Source organism: Elaeis guineensis, chromosome 10 (genome assembly GCF_000442705.2).
Source record: "Elaeis guineensis isolate ETL-2024a chromosome 10, EG11, whole genome shotgun sequence".
Lineage (NCBI taxonomy): Eukaryota > Viridiplantae > Streptophyta > Magnoliopsida > Arecales > Arecaceae > Elaeis > Elaeis guineensis.
The window spans coordinates 12,448,712-12,469,115 of record NC_026002.2 but is presented as its reverse complement, the minus strand read 5'-3'; the positions used below and the strand labels follow the sequence as shown (position 1 = coordinate 12,469,115).

Below are 20,404 nucleotides of genomic sequence, written 5' to 3'. Positions count from 1 at the left end.
ACACAGCTCCCGCCCGCTTTCTCTTCCTTCGGTCACTGTCTAGACCAAAATAATATATAACCCATCTTTAATAGCCTCAAATCAGCAATTCACCCCCAACAATCTACAAGAATCAATCCTTCTATCATCGAAATCTAAACTCCGCTGACATAATTCCGAGATATCACAAGTCAAAAAAAAAAAAAAAAATCACTTCATAACGATTACTTATAACTGAAAAGCACCGAGTGAAGGCAAGAACTGAAGGGGGAGTGAGTACCTTTGGGCCTTGGATAAGTCTGGGAGTGGGGTGGCCATGGCTGGTGGCGGGAGGCTCGGGTAAAAGGCCGGAAGGTTCTGGAGGAAGTGATCATGGTGAGGGCGTCCAAGAAGGGCATGGATTTGGGCCGGCGGGGGGAGAACCAATGCGGATTTTTAATGTGTTGTCCTTCTCGGTTCCAGGTCTTTTCCTTTTGGTGCGAGATGGCCACCAAGGGGAAGCGGGTGGCGGCGGAGATTCTAACGCGGTCGTGGGCATCCATTTTCTTGATTTTGCCTCCCTCCCTCCTCATCCTTCGCTACGATTACAATGCTGAAGAACCATAGCATCAAAAAGGTTCTCAAGAAAACTAAGGCAGCGAGGTCGGTTCCAACTAAGTCCATGAGTTCCTACCTTTACCCATCATCTTCCATTTCCCGGACTCTGAAAGAGAGAGAAGGGGAGCTGAAAGCTTGATGAGTAACTAATAATCATAACCAAAAGGATTAAGCAATTACAAAAAGTGGATTATGAATAACTCATGAACATATGATATTAGATAACTTATTAAACAAAGATAATATTTTTATAATCAAAATTATATATAATTCTCGGAAGTTGTATATAAATCATTTTCCAATCAGTGATCCACATAAGATTCCCAAAAGTATTCTATAAGTGATTATCAAAAATAAAACTTCTTATGCAAATAATTTCAATAAGTAATCTACAATAATTTTTGAAAACAATTTCACAACTCATCAATCTACATAATTATGGCCATATAATCTCTATGATACGGCCAAAATACTGCATTTAATCTTAGTGAAGATCCAAAATATACACAGTTAATCACTATGGAATAGGTCCAAAGTATCATTTTTAATCATTGTATGGTATGTTCAATACACCTTATTTAAACCCTCCAGTCCAGGGTGATCAAAGTTCCAGAACAATCAAAATGCCAATTTATAACATCCTTTGTAGGGTCCACAATGTAGCTAGATTAAGAGTTTATAGAAATACATAAAATTCAATTGTTTACCAATGCCCTTTCATCATATTTTCAAATTTACAAAATACAAAAGGTATTAGCAGGAATAAAAGTCAATAATTTTTTCTTGCAAAAATTCCTTGATGCAAACGAGGTTTTTGAATTTTGGTATACCAGTTATGTTGGCAAGTAGCAATGATTAAGATGAACCAATAGGCCCAATACACTAAATATTAGATTGAGGCCTATATTTAAATATAGATTTTGATATGTATTAACTAAAAAGATAATTAAAGGAAGTAAATATTTGTTTAAAAAATATCATTCCATATCAACGTATCCTTGGGGTCAAAATCTTGGATTTTATCGGTTTATATCGGTCAAGAAAATATTGCCAAGAATTTTGCATATGTCATGTGGGATGTCCAATATTTATACAAATCAAGATCTTAACTGAAATAAAAACGTCAGATGTAAATTAATAACTTTGATGACAAGGGAGCGACTATACCAATAATTGGAAATTATCGTGTTTCATATGGATCGCAGAGAGGGAAACTCAGATGACAATTTTTCCTTTTTTTTTTCAAAAAAAAAAAATCCCTATAGCTGGGCATTCGGCTCACATCCAACAACCCCTGGTGTTTTCCGGGAAAACTGAAAAATTAAAAGGAAAGGAAAAAGGCCAACCGAAAAAACCAGCGAAAGACAATGGAGACGGTTGCCTAAACAGTGCCAAGACCCTATGCGACAGTTGAAAACAGCTATTTAATTGGCAATTATCTGGATGCAGTCTTTATGAGCATAATCGAAAAGAGTGAAAGGTATTGCACTGGAAGCTCAAGGATTTGGAGTACAAGTAGGAGCATTCACTCATCATGTAGAACCTGTGTACATGGCCACCGAGCTTGGTGACAATTATCAGGTGAATGAAACTAAGAAAAGAAACTTACGTGGAATGGAGGGATGGAAAGTTGGAGGGATCATGAGAAATCCACAAATCTCATCGTCCAAGGATGGACATTACCTTCGTAAATGGATTTCAGTATCTAAAAAAATTGCCTGCACTGCAGAAACTGTGGTTTAGGAAACCTATCAGGGATATGGTGGTTGGGCGTCCAATTTAGCCTGTAAGAAATACCGTGGAGTGCAAGTAGTAGCCATAAAGATCATGTCATGCTATGGCTTTGACGCTATTGAGTGATCAATGCATTCATAATTATGAGCAACTGCATCCACATCAAAATAGTTCTTCCAGAGAAGCATCATTGCCTTAACAGAACCTAAACGAAGCCTTCTTGGATCTGCTTCTATATACAAAAGCAATGGAGCAAAAAGGATAACTTGAAATCAACACAAATGCAACATGGGCGAATATCACGTGTCCTCCTCTGAATTATGATGATATTCACAACTTCGGGTTAAAAGGAAACCATCACACTTAAAATTACAAATATATAGGGGAAAAAAAATAAAGGCCTTTCAACCTATTCAACAACCAAACAAGCATCGTCCTATCAAAGCGGCCGTGCCATAAGGTTAGCCAACTTTCATCATCACTTCCACTACATTACATCAAGTCATGTCAGATGCAGACGGACTCTCTCCGATTTTTGCTTCCCCAAATTGGATGATCACAGGTTCACTGATGCTGGGTTTTTGACTATCAAATCAACGAACGAAGAAAAAAAGTAGAAGGAAACAAGGTAGAAGGAAATAAAGAGAGACATGGATCTATTTGAGAATCCTGAGCTGCTTTTCAATTCAAGTTCGTTGTCATTGAAGGTTCCGCATCGTCCCACCTCGCAGCACATTTCTGTACATGAAATAACAAATTTCTTTTACCACAAAAAGTAGCATGTCATCAAGAAAATAAGTATTATGTCTATTAGGGTAGAAAAGGAAAATTAATTCAGTTTAAATGGTGAAATTGGTTTTGATCTCTTGGATTCTAGCCATTCAGAATAACCATCAGGGTTTGAAAGATTTTCTGCTAATTATTACACTGTATAGAGCATTTCGGGATTACAACTTCACAGGACTTTTTCGTCGCTTAATTTCTTTTGACCATAGCAGCAAGACAGCTGTAATTTTCAGGTGGAAACATAAGTGGTTTAGTTGCATGAGGAACAAGGAGATATGGTAATAGGATTGATAACATGAGTCCGACAAGATGGGGATGAGGGAGAGAACAGAAGAAAATGATGGGCCAGGAGAAGGAGAGGGGGCCGAGAGGGGAGAGAGAGGAAGAGAGGGAGAGGGACGGAGGGATCTATTAACAGAAGATAAGCTCATCTTAGCAATTGCATTGTTTAGCTTCATACAACAAGAGAGCCAGTCCAAAATTTTTCTAGACCTGAAATGCATATATGAAGAGAGAAGAAGGCACTGGCTGACATAGAGAACTACATCAACCTCAAAAGGCACAGATCAAGGGGCCTGAGGAGAGGAGAAGGGTTCAGAGATTATGGCCAAAGGGAGTAACAGCATGCCGGAAGAGAGAAAGGGGATGAGGACTGACATTGAACAACAAGGGACTGCTTTACCTATGAAGACTACAGCAGCAATGAAATGTTTGGAGCCTGAGATAGCCGTAACAGCAACTGATGAACGGTATTAGGGCGAAGATGTGACTATGAGCTCGTCAGGGAGGCGAGTGGATATATGATATAATAAGGCGAAACAAAGAGGGGGGCCTTGTTTGAAACTTGAGAGGAGAGGATCAGGTTTGGATCTTTGTTTATGACCCAAGGCCTTTTAATCCATCCGATGGCTGAACTTAATAAATGTCTCATCTGTCACCTAACATCCAATAAAATTTCCACTATATGCCTAGCCATTTATGTAATACATAAAATACAGATATCAATATTTTTTTGATAAAAATATATTATAATTGGCAAGATTTGTTCATTTTTCATTTATATAATGGCGCTTAATTAACCCAAGCATGACAGCTAATATCGAGCTTGTTTAAATTTTGAGCTTAAAAACCTAGCTCAAGATCAGCTCATTTATTAGTCAAACGAGTTGATGGTGAGCTGAGTTTCAAACCAAAAGTTACTAATGAATAAACAGTTCATTTGATGGCCTTAGATTTGATGACACAAGGCTTAAACAGGGCTCATCACCTAATCTAGCTGAAGCTGGAGATTTGTATCTAAAGGAGAGAAGCCAATGTCAATATCATTTAGATAGAATATGCCATCAGTCCTAACCAATTGCAGAAAAGATTATATTCCCCCATTCTTTCCACAATTGTAAAATCTCCTCCCCATTTAACTGAGGATTGTGGACACATTCGAGGTTAGGCTCAAAGGGCTCTACATCCATAAATGTTGACTGGCCATCGTAAAAACAACCAGAGATGAACTGTATTTTAAATTCTCCTATCCTCTTTATAAGTTGAGTGTATTATAGTGGATTTTCTTCCTAAATAGATGAAGCATACACTACATAGATGCTACATCAAAAATTCACAAGGATTCTCCCCAGGACTCTTTCATTATTGGCTCTCAAAAGCCAAAAGTAGGCTTCATCAAACTGGCTTTCCCAATGAAATTTTCGTTGTTTGTTCAATCTTAGTGGTTCCCATGAATCGTCCTTCTATTGGAAAGAATAATATGCTCCTTTAGTTAAGATGCTAGATCATTTCTAATAAATTGCTTACTTCAAGCCCATGTTGCTGTGTTTCCCATCTTGAGATAATGCAACCATTTCATGCCATTTCGCTGAGCTGATATTCATGTCCTATGCCCATCATCACATAGATGAAAATGCACATATCCACATTACAATAAGCATAATAGCATATCATTGTTTTGTAAGTTGATTTTTCATGAACAAGATCTTAGATTTATTTTTCTGTAACAAATTTCAAAGTGTAGATTGAAGAGATAGAAGGAATTAAATCGACTATTATAAGTGCAAGTCCTTGAGCCAATTATATAAATGCATCTACACAACTATGAATAAGCAAAAGAAAAGAAAAAAGAAAAAAGCAAATTTCTTGCACCCAATCCTCTCTTTTCCAATACACACTCTGCTATCTTTTCCACTTTTTTTCCCTTGAGTGGCCAAACAAACCATTCTGTTGGAAAAGTTATCTCCAGACTTTCTAATTTTTCCCCTGAAGGATGGTCAGAAACCATTGTTTCTTTCCTTTTTCTTAGTCAAGAGTGCTCAAGAAACAGTTGAAACCTCGTATTCCTCATATCAGATTATCAGCCAACCACCCTGATTTGCATACAAAATTGAATAAGAAAGAAATTAGATAACAAGATAGAGTTAGACCTAATTGCCATCCTAACTTTATCTACAATAGATTTAGACCTAATTTCCATCCTAACTTTATCTACAATACCTTCTCATCTAAGCTCTTTGAGAAGTGCTTAAAAAGGACTCACTAACCACAAAAAAGAAATAAAATGGCAGAAAGAATCATTTGGATTCCAATATTGTCAAATTTGCTTAGCAAAAGAATTTCATGATCTATGAGAAGATGAGTCGTCCAACTCACACAACTTAGATCCTTATAAGTTAAAGGGGCAAACTAAATGGATCAAAGTTTTCCACCTAACGATCTAAAACCCAAGCATTGACAGGCAGACAATATAAAAAGGAGGAATAATGAGAAGTAAATCTGAAGACCTGATTTACATTAGATTAAAAGTCTGTTTATAGATCAGATCTAAGCTTAAGAATTGACAAGAAAAGCATTAGAGATTTGTTCAAGTCTAAATAGTGAGATAATAAGCATGGGTAGCCAACACAGGATGACCAACATTTGATGGTGCACATCTGAGGTTCCAGCTAATGAAGGAAATAGCTTTTCAATTACCTGGATTTGATCATAATTATTATAAAAACACATCACCTGCATGTGGGGTACAAGTTGGCAATTTCTAGCCCAGACAAAACAACCTGCCTGAACCTGCCTAAGATGAGTTTGGGAGAAGAGTTTTTAGAATCAGGTTGAGTTTGGATCACTGAGACTACCTTAATTGTAAATGAGTTGGATTCATGTTTGGCATCTAGACCCATGGGTGACCAGGGAATAGTCAGATCCTTAAAGACATACCTAGGCCCTTAGGATAGTGGTGATCTTGCAGTGGGCCATGCCCTATTCAAGACAGTCATGATAAGGAAGGTCATACATTTCATCATTCAGAGAAAGAACATAAAGATAGTGTAAAGAAAAGTCATGCAAGTAGCATGTTCAGGATTTAACACGTTTTATTCTCTATTTTACCTTTCTCTCACTTCATGTGGATGCCCAATCCTAGATCTTTCTTTCTCTCACTTCAATTTGTTAATGTACATAATTGAGAAGCCATAATTGAGTTTGTGGGTTCGTGAATCCATATAAGATAATTGGGTTGGACATGGTTTTATTTTTTTCAACTCGGTCATAAATGGATCAAGTATAATTTGAAGGCTTTTTTTATCTGACCCGTACCCACTGCCACCCCTACTTCTAGATCTTTAGAAATCTCTTTCCAAAAGCATCAGAAGCTGAATCTACAGCATTCAGTTCTTTTTAACTGCCTTTTCAATTTGATTAATTTGACTGGCAAGTAAAGTGTCAATAAAACATTTATGCCAACATAACTTATCTAGCCAATATAAACAGGCCTTAGACCCAGGCTACCATAACTCCAATAAAAAGAGACCAAAGCATCTCTTCTTTTTGTATCCTAAAAGCAATGCTACTATTATTTGCTCTAGCAGACCTGATTTTTATCAGGTAAAATCTGATTCCAGATCAGATAAAAAAGATGAGAGAAGAGAGGTTAGGGGTTTTAATCAAGTTTATAATCAATAAGACAATTCCTTCAGAAAAACCAGATATTTTTGTTAAAAAATAACACTTTAACTTGATAGTATAAATTTTTTTCTAAAAAAAATCTATACCAAATAATGACCTTTCAAAGGAGCCATAGCCAACTATGTAATTCATATCATTCTAGATTTACCTAGATGACCTTGCACCAAAGAAAAGTGGTCTAATTACAATTTTAAACTTGAAGAAACCATTTTCTAGACAGTGACTTGAGGCTGACCAAAATATGAATATATTTCTAGACTGATGTAGTTTTTAGTTTTCAACTGCCTCCAACTTGACCCTTCTCTCACCTTTTAAATTTGACTCATTCAAATTTCAAATGCATGTTTGATCGTGTCAAATCTCTTCAAGTTTGCTGATGCGGAGAATACCCTCCTTGCCATCCAGTATTTACAAAGTATTCTTCTTGCTTTCCTCTTCCTTCAGTAACTACGTCCATCTGTCCGTATGCTCGCTGTCTGCATTGCATAATTTGCCCATAGGTAATCAGGAATGCTTTGAAACATGCGAGGGATGTTCACAAGCCAAGGAAGCAGTAGGTTGCTGTCATCTAGTTTGAAAATCAGTCATGCAATGGTCCATAACATTTAGTAAAATCTTCCAATATATGACCTATAGATCTTACGATCCAGATCAAATTGCCCTCCACAATTTGGATCCCATTCTTGGATTACAGTCAGTTTGGATCATGAAATCTAAAGCTATATTATGAATCATGCAATCCCTTGGATCATATTATCCGACCTGATCATGTTAGTTATATATTAAAATCATGTGGAAGTTGATTTTTATATATTTTAATGGACCATATGGCTTTTAGAATTACTTGCTTATCCTTAATAAGTTCAACCATAAAATACTAGCACTTATTATGATTTTTGACTTCTAAAGAGTAAAAAAATAACAAAAATTTGAAGTTTACATAATTAAGATCAAGAGGTAGAATTTTCACATTTAGAACAATTTGTTGAAATTTAATTCTTTTTTCCCAACAATATTCTACCTAAAAGGATAATTGACTTAACAGATTGTATACAAATATCTTGAACAACTAGACATGACACTTGTCGCATTATATAGGTTTATGATGGTGGAAACTAGACTTATTACATATTTGACTTTTTATTTTTCATTTATCTACTATATGATTAACTAATTTTTCTACTTTTACATTTTTATATATTTAAATTTTTTGAATAAAAAAAAAAAAACTTGTGATCTATGATCAAATCCATGATCCAATCCAACTAATCCCCTTAATGATTTATAACTCAACCCTGATCCTTACAATGTTGGTCCGTAATTCTTTATATGCTGATTGGAGGGCAGGCAAACTTGATTGGGCAGATTTGATAGCCTCATTTCTCCTAAAAGTGATGAGGACAAAATTATCTTTTTCTTTTTTTCTTCGATATTGCTGAAAATCATTAAACCTTGCTCGCTAATCATCCATTGACTTCTCCAAGCTGATGATATTGTCATGTCGCTGGAGCTTGTTGCGCCTCTAGTCCTGATCGATGTGGATCACCATCTTGAAGTGAAAATTCGTACTCCTGATATCATATTCTGGACACTCTAGCACCACTACAAGGTGGATTTGAGATCGTCAATTGAATCCTAAATCCAAGTTTACAAGTTCCAAACTAACTCTAAACTACAGATTTCTATATTTTCTCAAAATCAGCGAGGTAGGTTGAATCCACAACCTGCAAGGCAATTCCTAAATTCAAATATCAAATGAGAGACACTTCAATTGATTTATGAAAAGAATATAGGAATTTATTTTTGTAAATGGGTCTTAATTGCAGTAGCCTCTCCCCAATTTAGACCATAGACAACCTCCATTTACTTGACTACCACTACTGGCAAAAGAGTCTTGCAGATTTTTCCAAATAAGGAAGAAGATAAATAACAATATACTTCGAGAATAGAGGGTCTCACGGGCAAGAGAAGATGATAGGATGGAGGGAATGGTTGGCAAGAGACTTTGCCCCTGACAGCACTTCAAAAATGCTGCCCCTCTGCATTCCCTTTTGACAGATGGGCGCCCACTTATTAGAATTTGCTACAGAAGGGCCTATACTTGTTAGTTTGCAGTCCCCGCAACTAAGAACCTGTTTGGATGTCTGGACCCAAAATCCCACCGGATTCGTGGGTTGGGCAGAGACAACCAGCTAAATCAGGCTGGATTAGGCCTATACTTATAAGTACCTAGAGAACCATTGGAGTGAACTGGCCCAAATCCTATAGGAAGAAGAAAAAGACCTCAGCAGGTGTTTTTTTTCTCCCTATGGGATTCGGGTGGGCCCATTCTAATGGTTCTTTGGATATTTACAAAGATAGGTCTAGACCAGTCTAATTTAGTTGGTTGTATCGGCCCAACCCATGAATCCCATGGGATTTTGAGCGCAAACATCCAAACAGGCCCTAAAACTTGACAGAGAATATAAAGATCATTATAGCCTCTAATCTCATCCCTCCTCATCTAAACATCTGCAACTCCTAAAACTTCTAAAATCAACCATGAATCCCTACCAACTAAAGATTCAAACAAATAGTTTGCAAATGACAAGTCTATTAAACCCATACCTCCCACTTGTAGCCATCGACAGTTGGTGTCCTCCCCGATTACATCAGTGTTCCCCAGCATTTTGTTGACAAATAGAAATTTAAAGAGGATTAGAGGCATCGGCAATAATGATCAATCATACATGATATTGGATCTTTGAATAAACATATCTGTCATCATCAGTTATTGCTGAATCTCTGACTGGTCCTAGATGTCAAACCTTAAGCATACACAATCATAAATGTGTATCTTTTTGGCAATAATGGTTGAATATCTGACTGATCCTAGATCAAATCTTAAGCATTCTACACATACATATACATACATACATACATACATACATACATACATACATACATACATACATACATATATAATATAACAATCATAACAGTGTAGCATTTGTGCAACTATGTGAATTTTGTGAAGACCTCAGAAGTCAGATAAGTTCATGGCTCATCTGAGGGGTACATCTCACTGTCCGTATGGTGAACACCAATTTCAGAAACTATGATACACAGGGTTAAGTTATGCAGTGTAAAGTTTGTATAGTATCAGTTTCAATGTGATGAGAACAATTCAATGAATAAACAGTCAGTAAAATTTGCAGCAAGATCATCAACGAAGGCCTAGAAAAATGTTATCATTTAAAGAGATTGTGTCTTGCATGCGATTTTTTCCGCTGTTTGCTGAGACGGGGTCACATGGCATGGAAGGAACAGGGCAAGGATGGAGGATACATGTCATGTTCCTTACTTTCTTTCCTCCATTTTTTCCCATTAGTGCAGGCTGCACAGGAGAAAGGAGGCTTCAGGGTCTGGAGGAAACCAGCCTCCACACTTTCCCATTATAGATAGGAAGAGTTAAGGTGTGACCAAATCTTAAAAACCAATACAGGACTCCAGTACAATACACTTGTGGCAATACAATAGGTTATAGGATATACCTTCCAGGAAGCATCTGAGAAGTATTTACAGGACCTTTGGAACTACCAAGCCTCTTAGCCCTGTTGTCTTGCTCCTTCTCCACCCGCATAGCAGCCACCTCTTTCTCCATGGCAGCCATTTCTCTCCTCATTTTCTTAGCCTCCACTTCCATTGCTTTGGTCAAAGTGTCTACTTTCTTTGCCAACATCTTCACAAAAATAAGAAAGATTCAAGAACTTAGTTGGCTCTTGAAAAGCTTGACGCTTAAATGTTGAAATGCCAAAGGAGTATGTACCTCAATTGCATCATCCTTGTCCTTCAGGCTTTGATCTTTCTCATGGCATGCTTTCCTCAAGGTGATTACCTCCTTTTGCAACATGTCGTATAACAGCCCAGAGACACTATCATTTGAATCGGCATTAGTTAACTCAACAGGCTTCTCATCTTGATTCTCCTTCCAACTGTTATTTGTCTCATTGTCTCTAATAGCATCAGAAGATCTATTCAGTGAATCACCTATTCCATATGCAATGACTTTGCCACGGTCAAGTGACCTGGTGCCTCCATCAAATGACTTTGATGTTCCTTTTGCATGTTTCAGCACTGCACTGGTGCTACTAGAGAGATTGGATCTCAACTGAAAGGATGGTAATCTCCTAAGTAGCAAGCCATTGGGAGATGACTTGGATACATTCTCAGCTCCACCAAGGGACTGGCGACGTGAAGGACCATTACTTGCACTCTTCCCTTCTACATTGGTGCGGTTGGATCCACTAGAAGACATTCTCAATCCCTCTTCTAATACTCTGAGGCGCAACTGGAACTTCTCCTGAAAAGTCAAAAGGATAACAGTGCAATTTGTTTTTGTATTGGTTAAGCAAAATCTGATTAGCACCAAAGGTATGGTAGCAAGTTTTACTTTTAATTGAGCTTCAGATCTTGCAGTACGCTCTGCTATAGCAAGCTTATCTCGAAGTTGCTGCATTTCTCCCTGCAGTAAACATTCCAAAGTAGAATAACTTCATTATTCGCAAACAAGTACTCAGTTGGACTGCAAGAAAATAGTAAAACTATATAGCCAGGAAATATAACTGTGACAGAAAGAACTGTCTAAAAGAATCAGATCGATAAGAGACAAAGAGCGGCAGGCTGCTTACTTGCATGAATCTTCTCTCTTCAAGCCACTGTCTAACAGGCATAACTTTGTCATTAGCATCTTTCCATTCATTTGCCACTACAACTGCAACTCTGTTTGCTGTAATTTTTGCACGGGCAAGCTCACGGTCAAGGATTTTTCTCTCTTCCTAAGTAAATAATGCATATTCAAGAACATAGTAAGTAAATGTGAATGAGAAAGATCACTACGAACAGTTCTTGAATCCTGACAGAAGACTAAAATGGTAACATTAAAGAATTATGTCCAATTCCAAAATATGTAAAAAAAGAAAAGGGATTACATTCATCTCCTGAAATTTCCGCTGGTAATCTCTAACAGCATTTGCAGCTGCACCTCCAGCAAGAATAGCCTCTTCTAGCTCTCGCACAGTCTGGGTAAGCTTTTCAACCTCTGCAACCTTTTGACGGTGTAATTTGTCCAAGATCTTGTTTTCTTCCTAAAAATGCAAAAAAAAAACAAAAGGACAAATAGAAGACAATGATACCTGGCATATAATAAAAAAAATCTCTGTGTTCCTTTCATGATACAGAAGGTAACATGTATGTCCCTTGATACCTGGCATATTTCAATTTGTTTCATTAACTCTTGATTCTTGTTTTGTAGATCGTCTACCATAGAAGCCTTTGCCAAAGCAACTTGTACAGTCCTTTCTGCTTCTAGTAACGCTGCCTCCTTTGATTTGGTTAGACGATCCAATGCCCTGTTGTCATCCTGCAGCTTCGCAATCTGCCAAAGAGTAGTTGCTGTAGTGAATTGGGCTGTCTTTTCCTTTTTATTACCGTATCAATAGATCTGGGAACAAGCACCAGTGGTCCTCCCAAATATATATTTTATTCTGTGGGAGTGATGTCATATATGAAATCAGGGCAATTTAAATTATCTTCCTTGCTATTTGCCATTATTTTTAACAGAACATTTAATATTATATCAGATGAACAATGAAACACAAATGGGGTCTTGTGTAAATTTGTAGTAAGGAAATAAAAGCAGCAATTAAAACATGGTGCTAGAATTCACTATACAGCTTGGAGCGGGTGACACTTATAAGTCGGAAGATTCAGTAGCAAGGTTAGAAATATTAAAACAAAATAAAATGCAAAAAAAAGGATACTGATATGTACATTAGGAGGGAAAAGAAAAAGTAGTATTCAGCATAACATTTAAAAATTTGCAAGCAATTCTTGGATGACCCACATAATTTTAGAAACCAAGAGCACTTACTTCAGTATGTCACAATAACTCAATAAGATGACAAAATAGCTCCTATAAAGAGTTCAACCATTATATTAGAATTTCTGAACCCAGATGATTATGAGAGTAGAAAGCTTTGAGGTACAGTATTGAGGCGTGTAATACCTCTTGGTGGGCAAGCTTTAATTCTGCCTCAACCGGTGCTAGAATGGCTTCAATAGGAGGCATGTCATCATCCTTTTGAGCAGCATGAACTCTTCTAAGAGTAGCTTCTGCAGCAAACTGGGCAGCCATGGATGCTTTCTTCTCATCATTTATTTTCTTGATTTCCAGATTCTGTGAAAAGCATTGTTTTCTCAACCTCAGTCTCAATTTGAGAGCCAAAAAAAGAGTTAAGGAAAATAAGACATCCTGTAGGTACTTTGTTTTCTAGAAGAGATTCTGTTAACTTGAGCTTCTCCTCCACCTTTGCCAATTCCTCTGTAAGCTGGCATGAGAAAAGCAGCACAATCACTATGCATCCAATAATAATACGCATAACTCAGTTTTCTGTAACTTTTTTTATAGTAAGGTTTACAATAACGAACCAAAGCCAAGTTTGCTAAAAGAGATGCCAACCACATAAAAAATAGTAATTTTAGGGAAATAGGAGAAACTAGAAACATGAACAAAAAGAAGCCTTCGATACCAATTTAATAACTTGCATCAAGTTAATAATTCATGGAATTCATCAGTAAAGCATGTGTTCAGAGACGACTTCCCTACTGAGTTGTTGAGATTAAATAAAATTTCGTGGAACTACAGAGAGTTCTTAAAATAGACCCTATCGAGTTCTTAAAATATGCACCAACTATATCCATTGAGGAACCAGATCACAAAGCAAATCGACTTGATCCAATACATCCAAATGAAAATTTTGATGATAAAGTGTTAGGCAATAAAACTGATTTATATACAAAAAATAGCAGAAAGTGTCATGATTTAGATTTTTTTTGTTTTTTTTCAAATTGAGCTCAATCTACATAAAAATAGGGACAGAAGGAACTTCTAACAATGCTGACTGAGAAAAAGGCCTAAACTAATCATAATTCAGATAATATTCGCAAAAATAACAGATGAAAGAAGCTGCCTCGAAGATGAGGTAATAACAGGAAAAGGAAAAAAAAAAAAAAAAGGTATTCGGTAAAGGAGATGCGCATTTGAATGACCAATAAGGAGAGAGGAAAATTACCTCTTCTACAGCTCTCTCTCTGGCTCGCTCCGACAATCTCAGCGCCTTAATCTCCGCGTGAGCCTCCCCCAATTCACGTTCCTTATCTGAAATTTAAAAAAAAAAAAAAAAAAATCAAACAGCAAAAATCCAAATAGTTCGGAGCCTCGAAGGCGAAGAAAATAAAAGGAAATAATCAAAATCCACGCCGATCGAACCACATTCCCACCTCTGACTTCGTTCTCGAGCCGATTGAGCTCGACCTTGACCGGATCCGATCCATGAAGTAGATTTATGAACTCCTCAGCGTCCAAGCTCGCCCGAATCGGCGCCCGCCGCCGAGGCGCCCCCGCCAACCTCCCCTCCCCCTTGAACGACCCCGATGCCGTCTGCAGCGGCACCACATTGCCCACCACCGCCTCCACCATGAACCCCTCCCCGCTGCCGCTCGGATCCGCCATCCGGATCTTACTCACTCACAGACATCAAAAATTTGGAAAATAAAAAAATAAAAGCTGGAAAGAGCTCAAGAATGGAGTAAAATCGACACCGTCTCGGCTCCGGTTCGACGAGTTTAGGGTTTACTCTGGCCGGATTCGAGGGTACTCTTCTTCTAGGTTTTTGATTCGTCGATCGAGGAGAAAAAGGGAGCGAAGTGAGCCCTAAGTTTCTCTTCCGTTTCTCCTTGTCTTCTTCTTCCCCACTGTTTAAATCCACAGACAGAGAGAGAGAGAGAGAGAGAGAGAGAGCGAGCTATGAACAGTGGAGTGAGTGGGAAAAGGGCGGTCTTTTATATTATTTTATTCATATAAACTATTTTTTATGGTTGAGATGTTAAAGGAAGCGACGTTGAGGTGCCGTACTCCTGGACTGTGATAACGGTAGATGGCTGTTATTTTGTTATCACGGGAGCAGTTATAACTGTTCCCAAGTCCTCTGCAGTCAAAATGAAGCAGCATTTTTTTTTTTCGGTAGAACAAAATGAAGCAGCATTTGATGGTCGGCCGTATGTCTCCAAAAATTATTGTCGTTTGGAGGGGTTCAGACTGTATCTTTCGTGCAAAAGAATGTTTCAAACTTTTTTTTTCTTTTGCAGCATCAGCCGTTGGATCATACAGTAATTATTTTGAAATCCATACAGGTGACATAAAAAGATTGAAATGCTTTGACAATTATGCAGTACATGATCTAATTGACACTGCAAAAAAAAATATCGATCGTTCTTTTACTCAAAAGATACAATCTAAATCTTATTTACGGTATTGATTGAATAAGCTAGAAATTTTATGGGGCTAAAAAGGTTATTTTTTATTTTTATAAATATATTATATCTTATGGAGTTAGAAATGCCATCGGGATTTCAAAAGCCACCGCAATTGATATTCATATAACCTCCCATGTTTTTCTCAATCAATTGAATTGGCAAGATATCTTTTGAGATTTTTTTCAAATTCTTCAAGGGCCCGCTAAAATACCTCCAATAGTACTACAATCCATTCTATGTATAATAATATGTTAGATTATTACAAAAAAATCTATGCGTGAGGTATTCTGTAGGTGATGTGCATACAACAGTACGTATAATTCCTTTGTAGGCTTCATAATAGTATATTATATATTCTATCACTTTACGTAAAATTATCGTGAATGGATAAATCAATCATTTATCCTTATAGGTCTAATATTAATCCTCCCATATCTACTAATTTGTGTACCCAATATGTATTTCCTCCAGCTCCCAAAAGGATATTAGATGGATGTGATATTGTGGTTTGGAAATAGATAAAAGTATAAGGACAGGACTCTTCAATCAAGACCATGTAGAGACTAGAGATGTAAGGTCAAAGTTTCAGCAAGAAAAAGGAGACGTGAGGATTCTAGTTATTCTTTAGTTTAGCTTCTAGTTCTTAAATATGTTAATATTTGGTTTTTTTTTTTTTTCCTGCCAATTGACTTCTTTGATCTTGTATCGAATGTGGTGTTTCTCTATCTTGGTTATGTACATAGCATTCATCTTCATGATCTTCTTTTTGAAGTTAGGTATCTCAATGATATATACAATATGGCAACCTGCTAAAAGAGCAAGTAGGGTCAACATTGCTGCCATTTGAGGCTTGGAAATACCACTAAGAGAACACGTGCAGTTGTAAGAATATCACAACATTTACATATGAAAGAGAGACAATTTGTTTTTTATTTTTTTTTTTTTGTTCCTTTTGATAGAATTAGGTGCTCTCTGAGTCTTGATCCCCATTGGACATTTTGCACCTCAAATAACAAAGAATGATCCATCCTTGGATAGTAACCACATCACCCGTCTCAAAAACAAAGAGCACTCATTCATCCAAGAAAAGAAGTGCACCATATTAAGATGCCAAACATGCAAGTAGATGATTTATGTGATAACTTTTTATTTTCAAGATGAGTCATATGGTGGCTATCTAAGCATGCAAAAAAAAAATTTTCTATTGTATGAGATACTCGAATGATATAGGTACACCTAATATAATGAAGATCGATCTAGTTTGGGTCAAAGATATTTGTATAATGCATCTTAACCGACGAGAATTATGGAGCTCAACGAGCCGTCGCCTTTGAATGGCCTAACTCACATGATGAAAAAATCATTCAAAGATATAAAGATCACTCGCCTATGAGTTGACAATGCTAGATTCCTGAACCTATGATAAATCTCTAAAAAATCCGTACATTTTATTATTTAAATAAGTATAGATGGCTTAGGTGCATGAACATGGAGGATTCGCTACTAACTTGGAACAATAGACATTGATATTACACGAGCATGTGATCGCTGTCAAGGTAAGACAAATCGTAAGAAAGTTTAGGTTATTTGTAAAATTTTAAATAGTACAGGAATTCAGTTGTCCAGATCATTACAAGGTACATATAATCATAGATAAATCTTCATTTACTTAAAACATCAGTTCACACTGCATACTAGCCATATTATTTTAATAAGTATATCTATTCATAGGCTAATATAGAGAAGTATTGCCTATACTACAACTTTGGCTAAGATTCTGGTAACTTTTTGGTTGATCTATTATATCTCATATTATTTATTGTGGTATCGAGCTTTACTTCTTATACTATTCATCTACAAAAGTATATATAAAGTCATGGAATTTACATTTGTTCATATATTAATATTTTGCTGTTATTTTCTCCTCAATATTTTTTTAATAATAAAAACAATTTTGCACAATACTTAATCAAGTGTAAACTAGTTATGAAAATCCTAGAAAAATAGCCAAGACATAGTTTTGTGAAACCAGGTCATATTGTCATAAGTATCAGTTTCTTCTACTAATGGATGCAGAACTTTTTAGTTTTACCTTTTATATATATATATCATCACAATTCAAGATGATAGTTAACCATGAATACGGTGAAACTATGTCTTGGTTATTTTTAAGCATAAATAAAACATTGCAGCTTTAAGAGTGAATTGTATATCCTAGCTTTTAGGGAGCTTGATGCTTATATATTTTTTAAATTCATATTAATTATTTAAGTTGGAGCTACAGCTTAAACAACTCAGGATCTTATCCAAGATTAATCAGAAGATATTATTTAGATTCTCTAACCTTATATAAGTACCAAAGATCTTCTCAATGAATAACTGATATAAGGCTAAATATACGTCCTCATGGGACCTTACATATAAGACTATGATTAGTCTCAAGTCAACCCTAATGAATCCATATTGTAGTTTTTCCTAATCTATACAGACTATGGGCTAGATTGACTCTAATATCATTTCTAATGATCCAAAATATCATCTAAAAAAATTAGCCTAAAATATTATGTAGATTCCCTAATCGTGTATAAATATTCAAGATCTTCAATACAAATAATTAATATGAAACTAAATACATGCCCGCATCGATCCTCACATAGTACAAATAACTTTGACATCAATAAGTAACAAGAAAGTAGTCTCGTAAACAGAGAACATTTCTCCGGGAATTTTGGAGTTTATTGTTCTATGTTCAATGTGAACAGCTGATGCGGTCTGTATCCCAACTACTACTTAGATCTCGGCAGGTCATTTAATACAAATCCATGCATTAAATTCATGAACAAGAAGAAATGGAATTGTCTCCATCCCCATCCTGGAGACTTCTTTTTTGATGGAACTTGAGACTTATTTTTACTTGGAGGGTGGTGGCGTTTGGCGAACGTTGCTGTTAAAGAGAACTATAGAGGACAGTATAGTGTTACCCTACTAAACATTGCTCTCTCTTGAAGAATCTACATAGTTTTGAGAGAGAGAGAGCATGGCTTGACGGAGGGAGAAAGTTCAAAGATGAAAGTTACAAGAGCTCAAAACGGGGGACATATAGTAGTGCACATCACAATGATGATACAAGTCCATTTCACCAAACTCTACAATGCAACTTGAGCACTTTTTCCCGCTGTGGAGTACAATAAAAATCTCCATCTCACCTAGTTGTTCCTGACTCTCTGAACAAACATCCCACAAGCCCATCACTTGCTCGGGAATCCAATGTTGTGGGATGACCCCCCACCAAAAACTTTAAAAGAAAAGTGGGGCATGGAGGGGTCTCTCTCAATCCCCACAAGCATATAAGCACATGCAAGTCTCTGTCTTAGAGTCTAATGAAATTTGTATCCCATCTCATAGCAAGTATTAATGAGGGTTTTTGTCAATTGGAGGCTACTCATGACAAGTAATCCTTTCAGCCAGGGAGTGTCAATGCAGTGGATTATGAAAAGGAGGCACAAAGTTCCAAAGAGATTACGGGATTAGGTTACACATATATTTTGGAAAATGACATTATCATGATTAAGATGGGCTAGTAGTTTGCCAATCTTTACATGCTCTATTTGCTTTGTCGTAGGGCTCAATCTAATTCGGTTAATATGGACATATGAAACTTTAAGAGAAAATAAGGTTGACCATATGCAGCAAGATTTGCAAATAAAGCAAAGGGTTGTTTGGAAAATAAGTATCATGCCTCCAATCCGAGTTTGCGAGCCTAGAATTGCAGTAACCATCATATATTTATGAAAAATTCTCTCCACAAGTATGTGAGACATTCTCATACAATATCAAATACATTACAATGAAGATAATTTAATTAACTAAAATCTAAAATCTAATTAATTAAGAAATCCAACTGATAAATAGAATTTAAAAGTCTTACATCAAAATCTAAATCTAAATTATATTAATACCGTCAAATCTCGCTTTTAATTTCACTATTAAAGCAATACCTACATCCACAACAAAGTATCTAAATTTGAAAATGAAAGAAAAGATAATGAACTTGATAGCCCAGTAAATAATGATTATTTTAACTAAATAATTCATTTTCATGACATAAGTCCAATAATTCTAATATCTCTTTTTTTTTTTTTTGATAAGCAAAGGAGCATAGAGCTTTCATTAATAAGATAGTTAACAAAGATACAAACCTACACACATCAGTCGATACAAAATGAAACAGATATATAAAAGCATAAAGGTAATCAACCAACCCAACAAACCCAAGTCAAGGCAGCAAGCAAAGTAAAAATAATAACTTCAACTAGGCAAAGTAGAAAGCCACAAATAGCAAAGCATGTCTCTGCAAAAGGAAGTTCGTTGGGCAAATAACTTTAGAGAGCACCAAAACGTAGGGCACTAGTAGAGCCAAAATTCCACTCTCCTTTTCCACAACAAAACTTTGCATCATCCTGCACAATAAGGAGAAGTTTTTCATGAATAGGATCACCAGGATCCCAAGTAAAAGGGCCATTTAAAGCAGACATGATGATAAAATCTATAGCTTTGTTTACATTTCTTCGAACATGGGATAAAGTAAAACTCCGACAATTGGATTTTCAATAAAGAATATCTTGAAGAACAAGAACATTAGAAGGCTCATGTAAAAAAGTGTTGGTTATAGTTGTAATAATTACTAGTGCATCACCTTCCAACCAAATTGAGGAAGCATTTAGCTCTGGGCAAGCAACATGTAAACCCAACCAAGCTGCTAATAATTCTGCAAAGAAGACAGTTGAAGTATAGAGAGCCTTACCACCAGCTTTAATGATTTTACCCCCACAATATCTGTTTATGTAACCAGCAGCAGCTTTATTTTTTGAGAGAACAGCATCAAAGTTTACTTTCAATACTCCTATGGGAGGGGGCAACCAAGAGCAAAAGTGAGTTTAAAAGCTGTCCTCACTTGACAGCATACAATTGCCCCAATACCTGGATGGAG

At 36.4% G+C, this 20,404-nt stretch overlaps 1 protein-coding gene across 4 annotated transcripts; it reads right to left on the bottom strand.

Annotated features, from left to right (window-relative positions):
* Nucleotides 1-2,599: 2,599 nt before the first annotated feature.
* On the bottom strand, nucleotides 2,600-14,910 carry LOC105053175 (microtubule-associated protein 70-2). Of its 4 annotated transcripts, none has more exons than XM_010934238.4 (12): nucleotides 14,380-14,910; nucleotides 14,172-14,257; nucleotides 13,362-13,427; nucleotides 13,106-13,276; nucleotides 12,305-12,475; nucleotides 12,030-12,185; nucleotides 11,730-11,876; nucleotides 11,492-11,563; nucleotides 10,868-11,401; nucleotides 10,593-10,780; nucleotides 7,368-7,535; nucleotides 2,600-3,048 (listed from the first exon to the last, which is right to left on the bottom strand). In XM_010934238.4, exons 1-11 carry the CDS (start codon nucleotides 14,609-14,611, stop codon nucleotides 7,424-7,426), a joined length of 1,935 nt encoding a protein of 644 aa, XP_010932540.2. In that variant the 5' UTR covers nucleotides 14,612-14,910; the 3' UTR covers nucleotides 2,600-3,048; nucleotides 7,368-7,423. The 4 variants fall into 4 exon arrangements, with proteins under 4 accessions (XP_010932540.2, XP_010932543.2, XP_073100445.1 ...); XM_073244344.1 differs by lacking the exon at nucleotides 2,600-3,048 and adding an exon at nucleotides 3,096-5,468; XM_010934241.4 differs by lacking the exon at nucleotides 7,368-7,535 and having other exon boundaries at nucleotides 14,380-14,908.
* Between the last annotated feature and the right edge of the window lie 5,494 nt (nucleotides 14,911-20,404).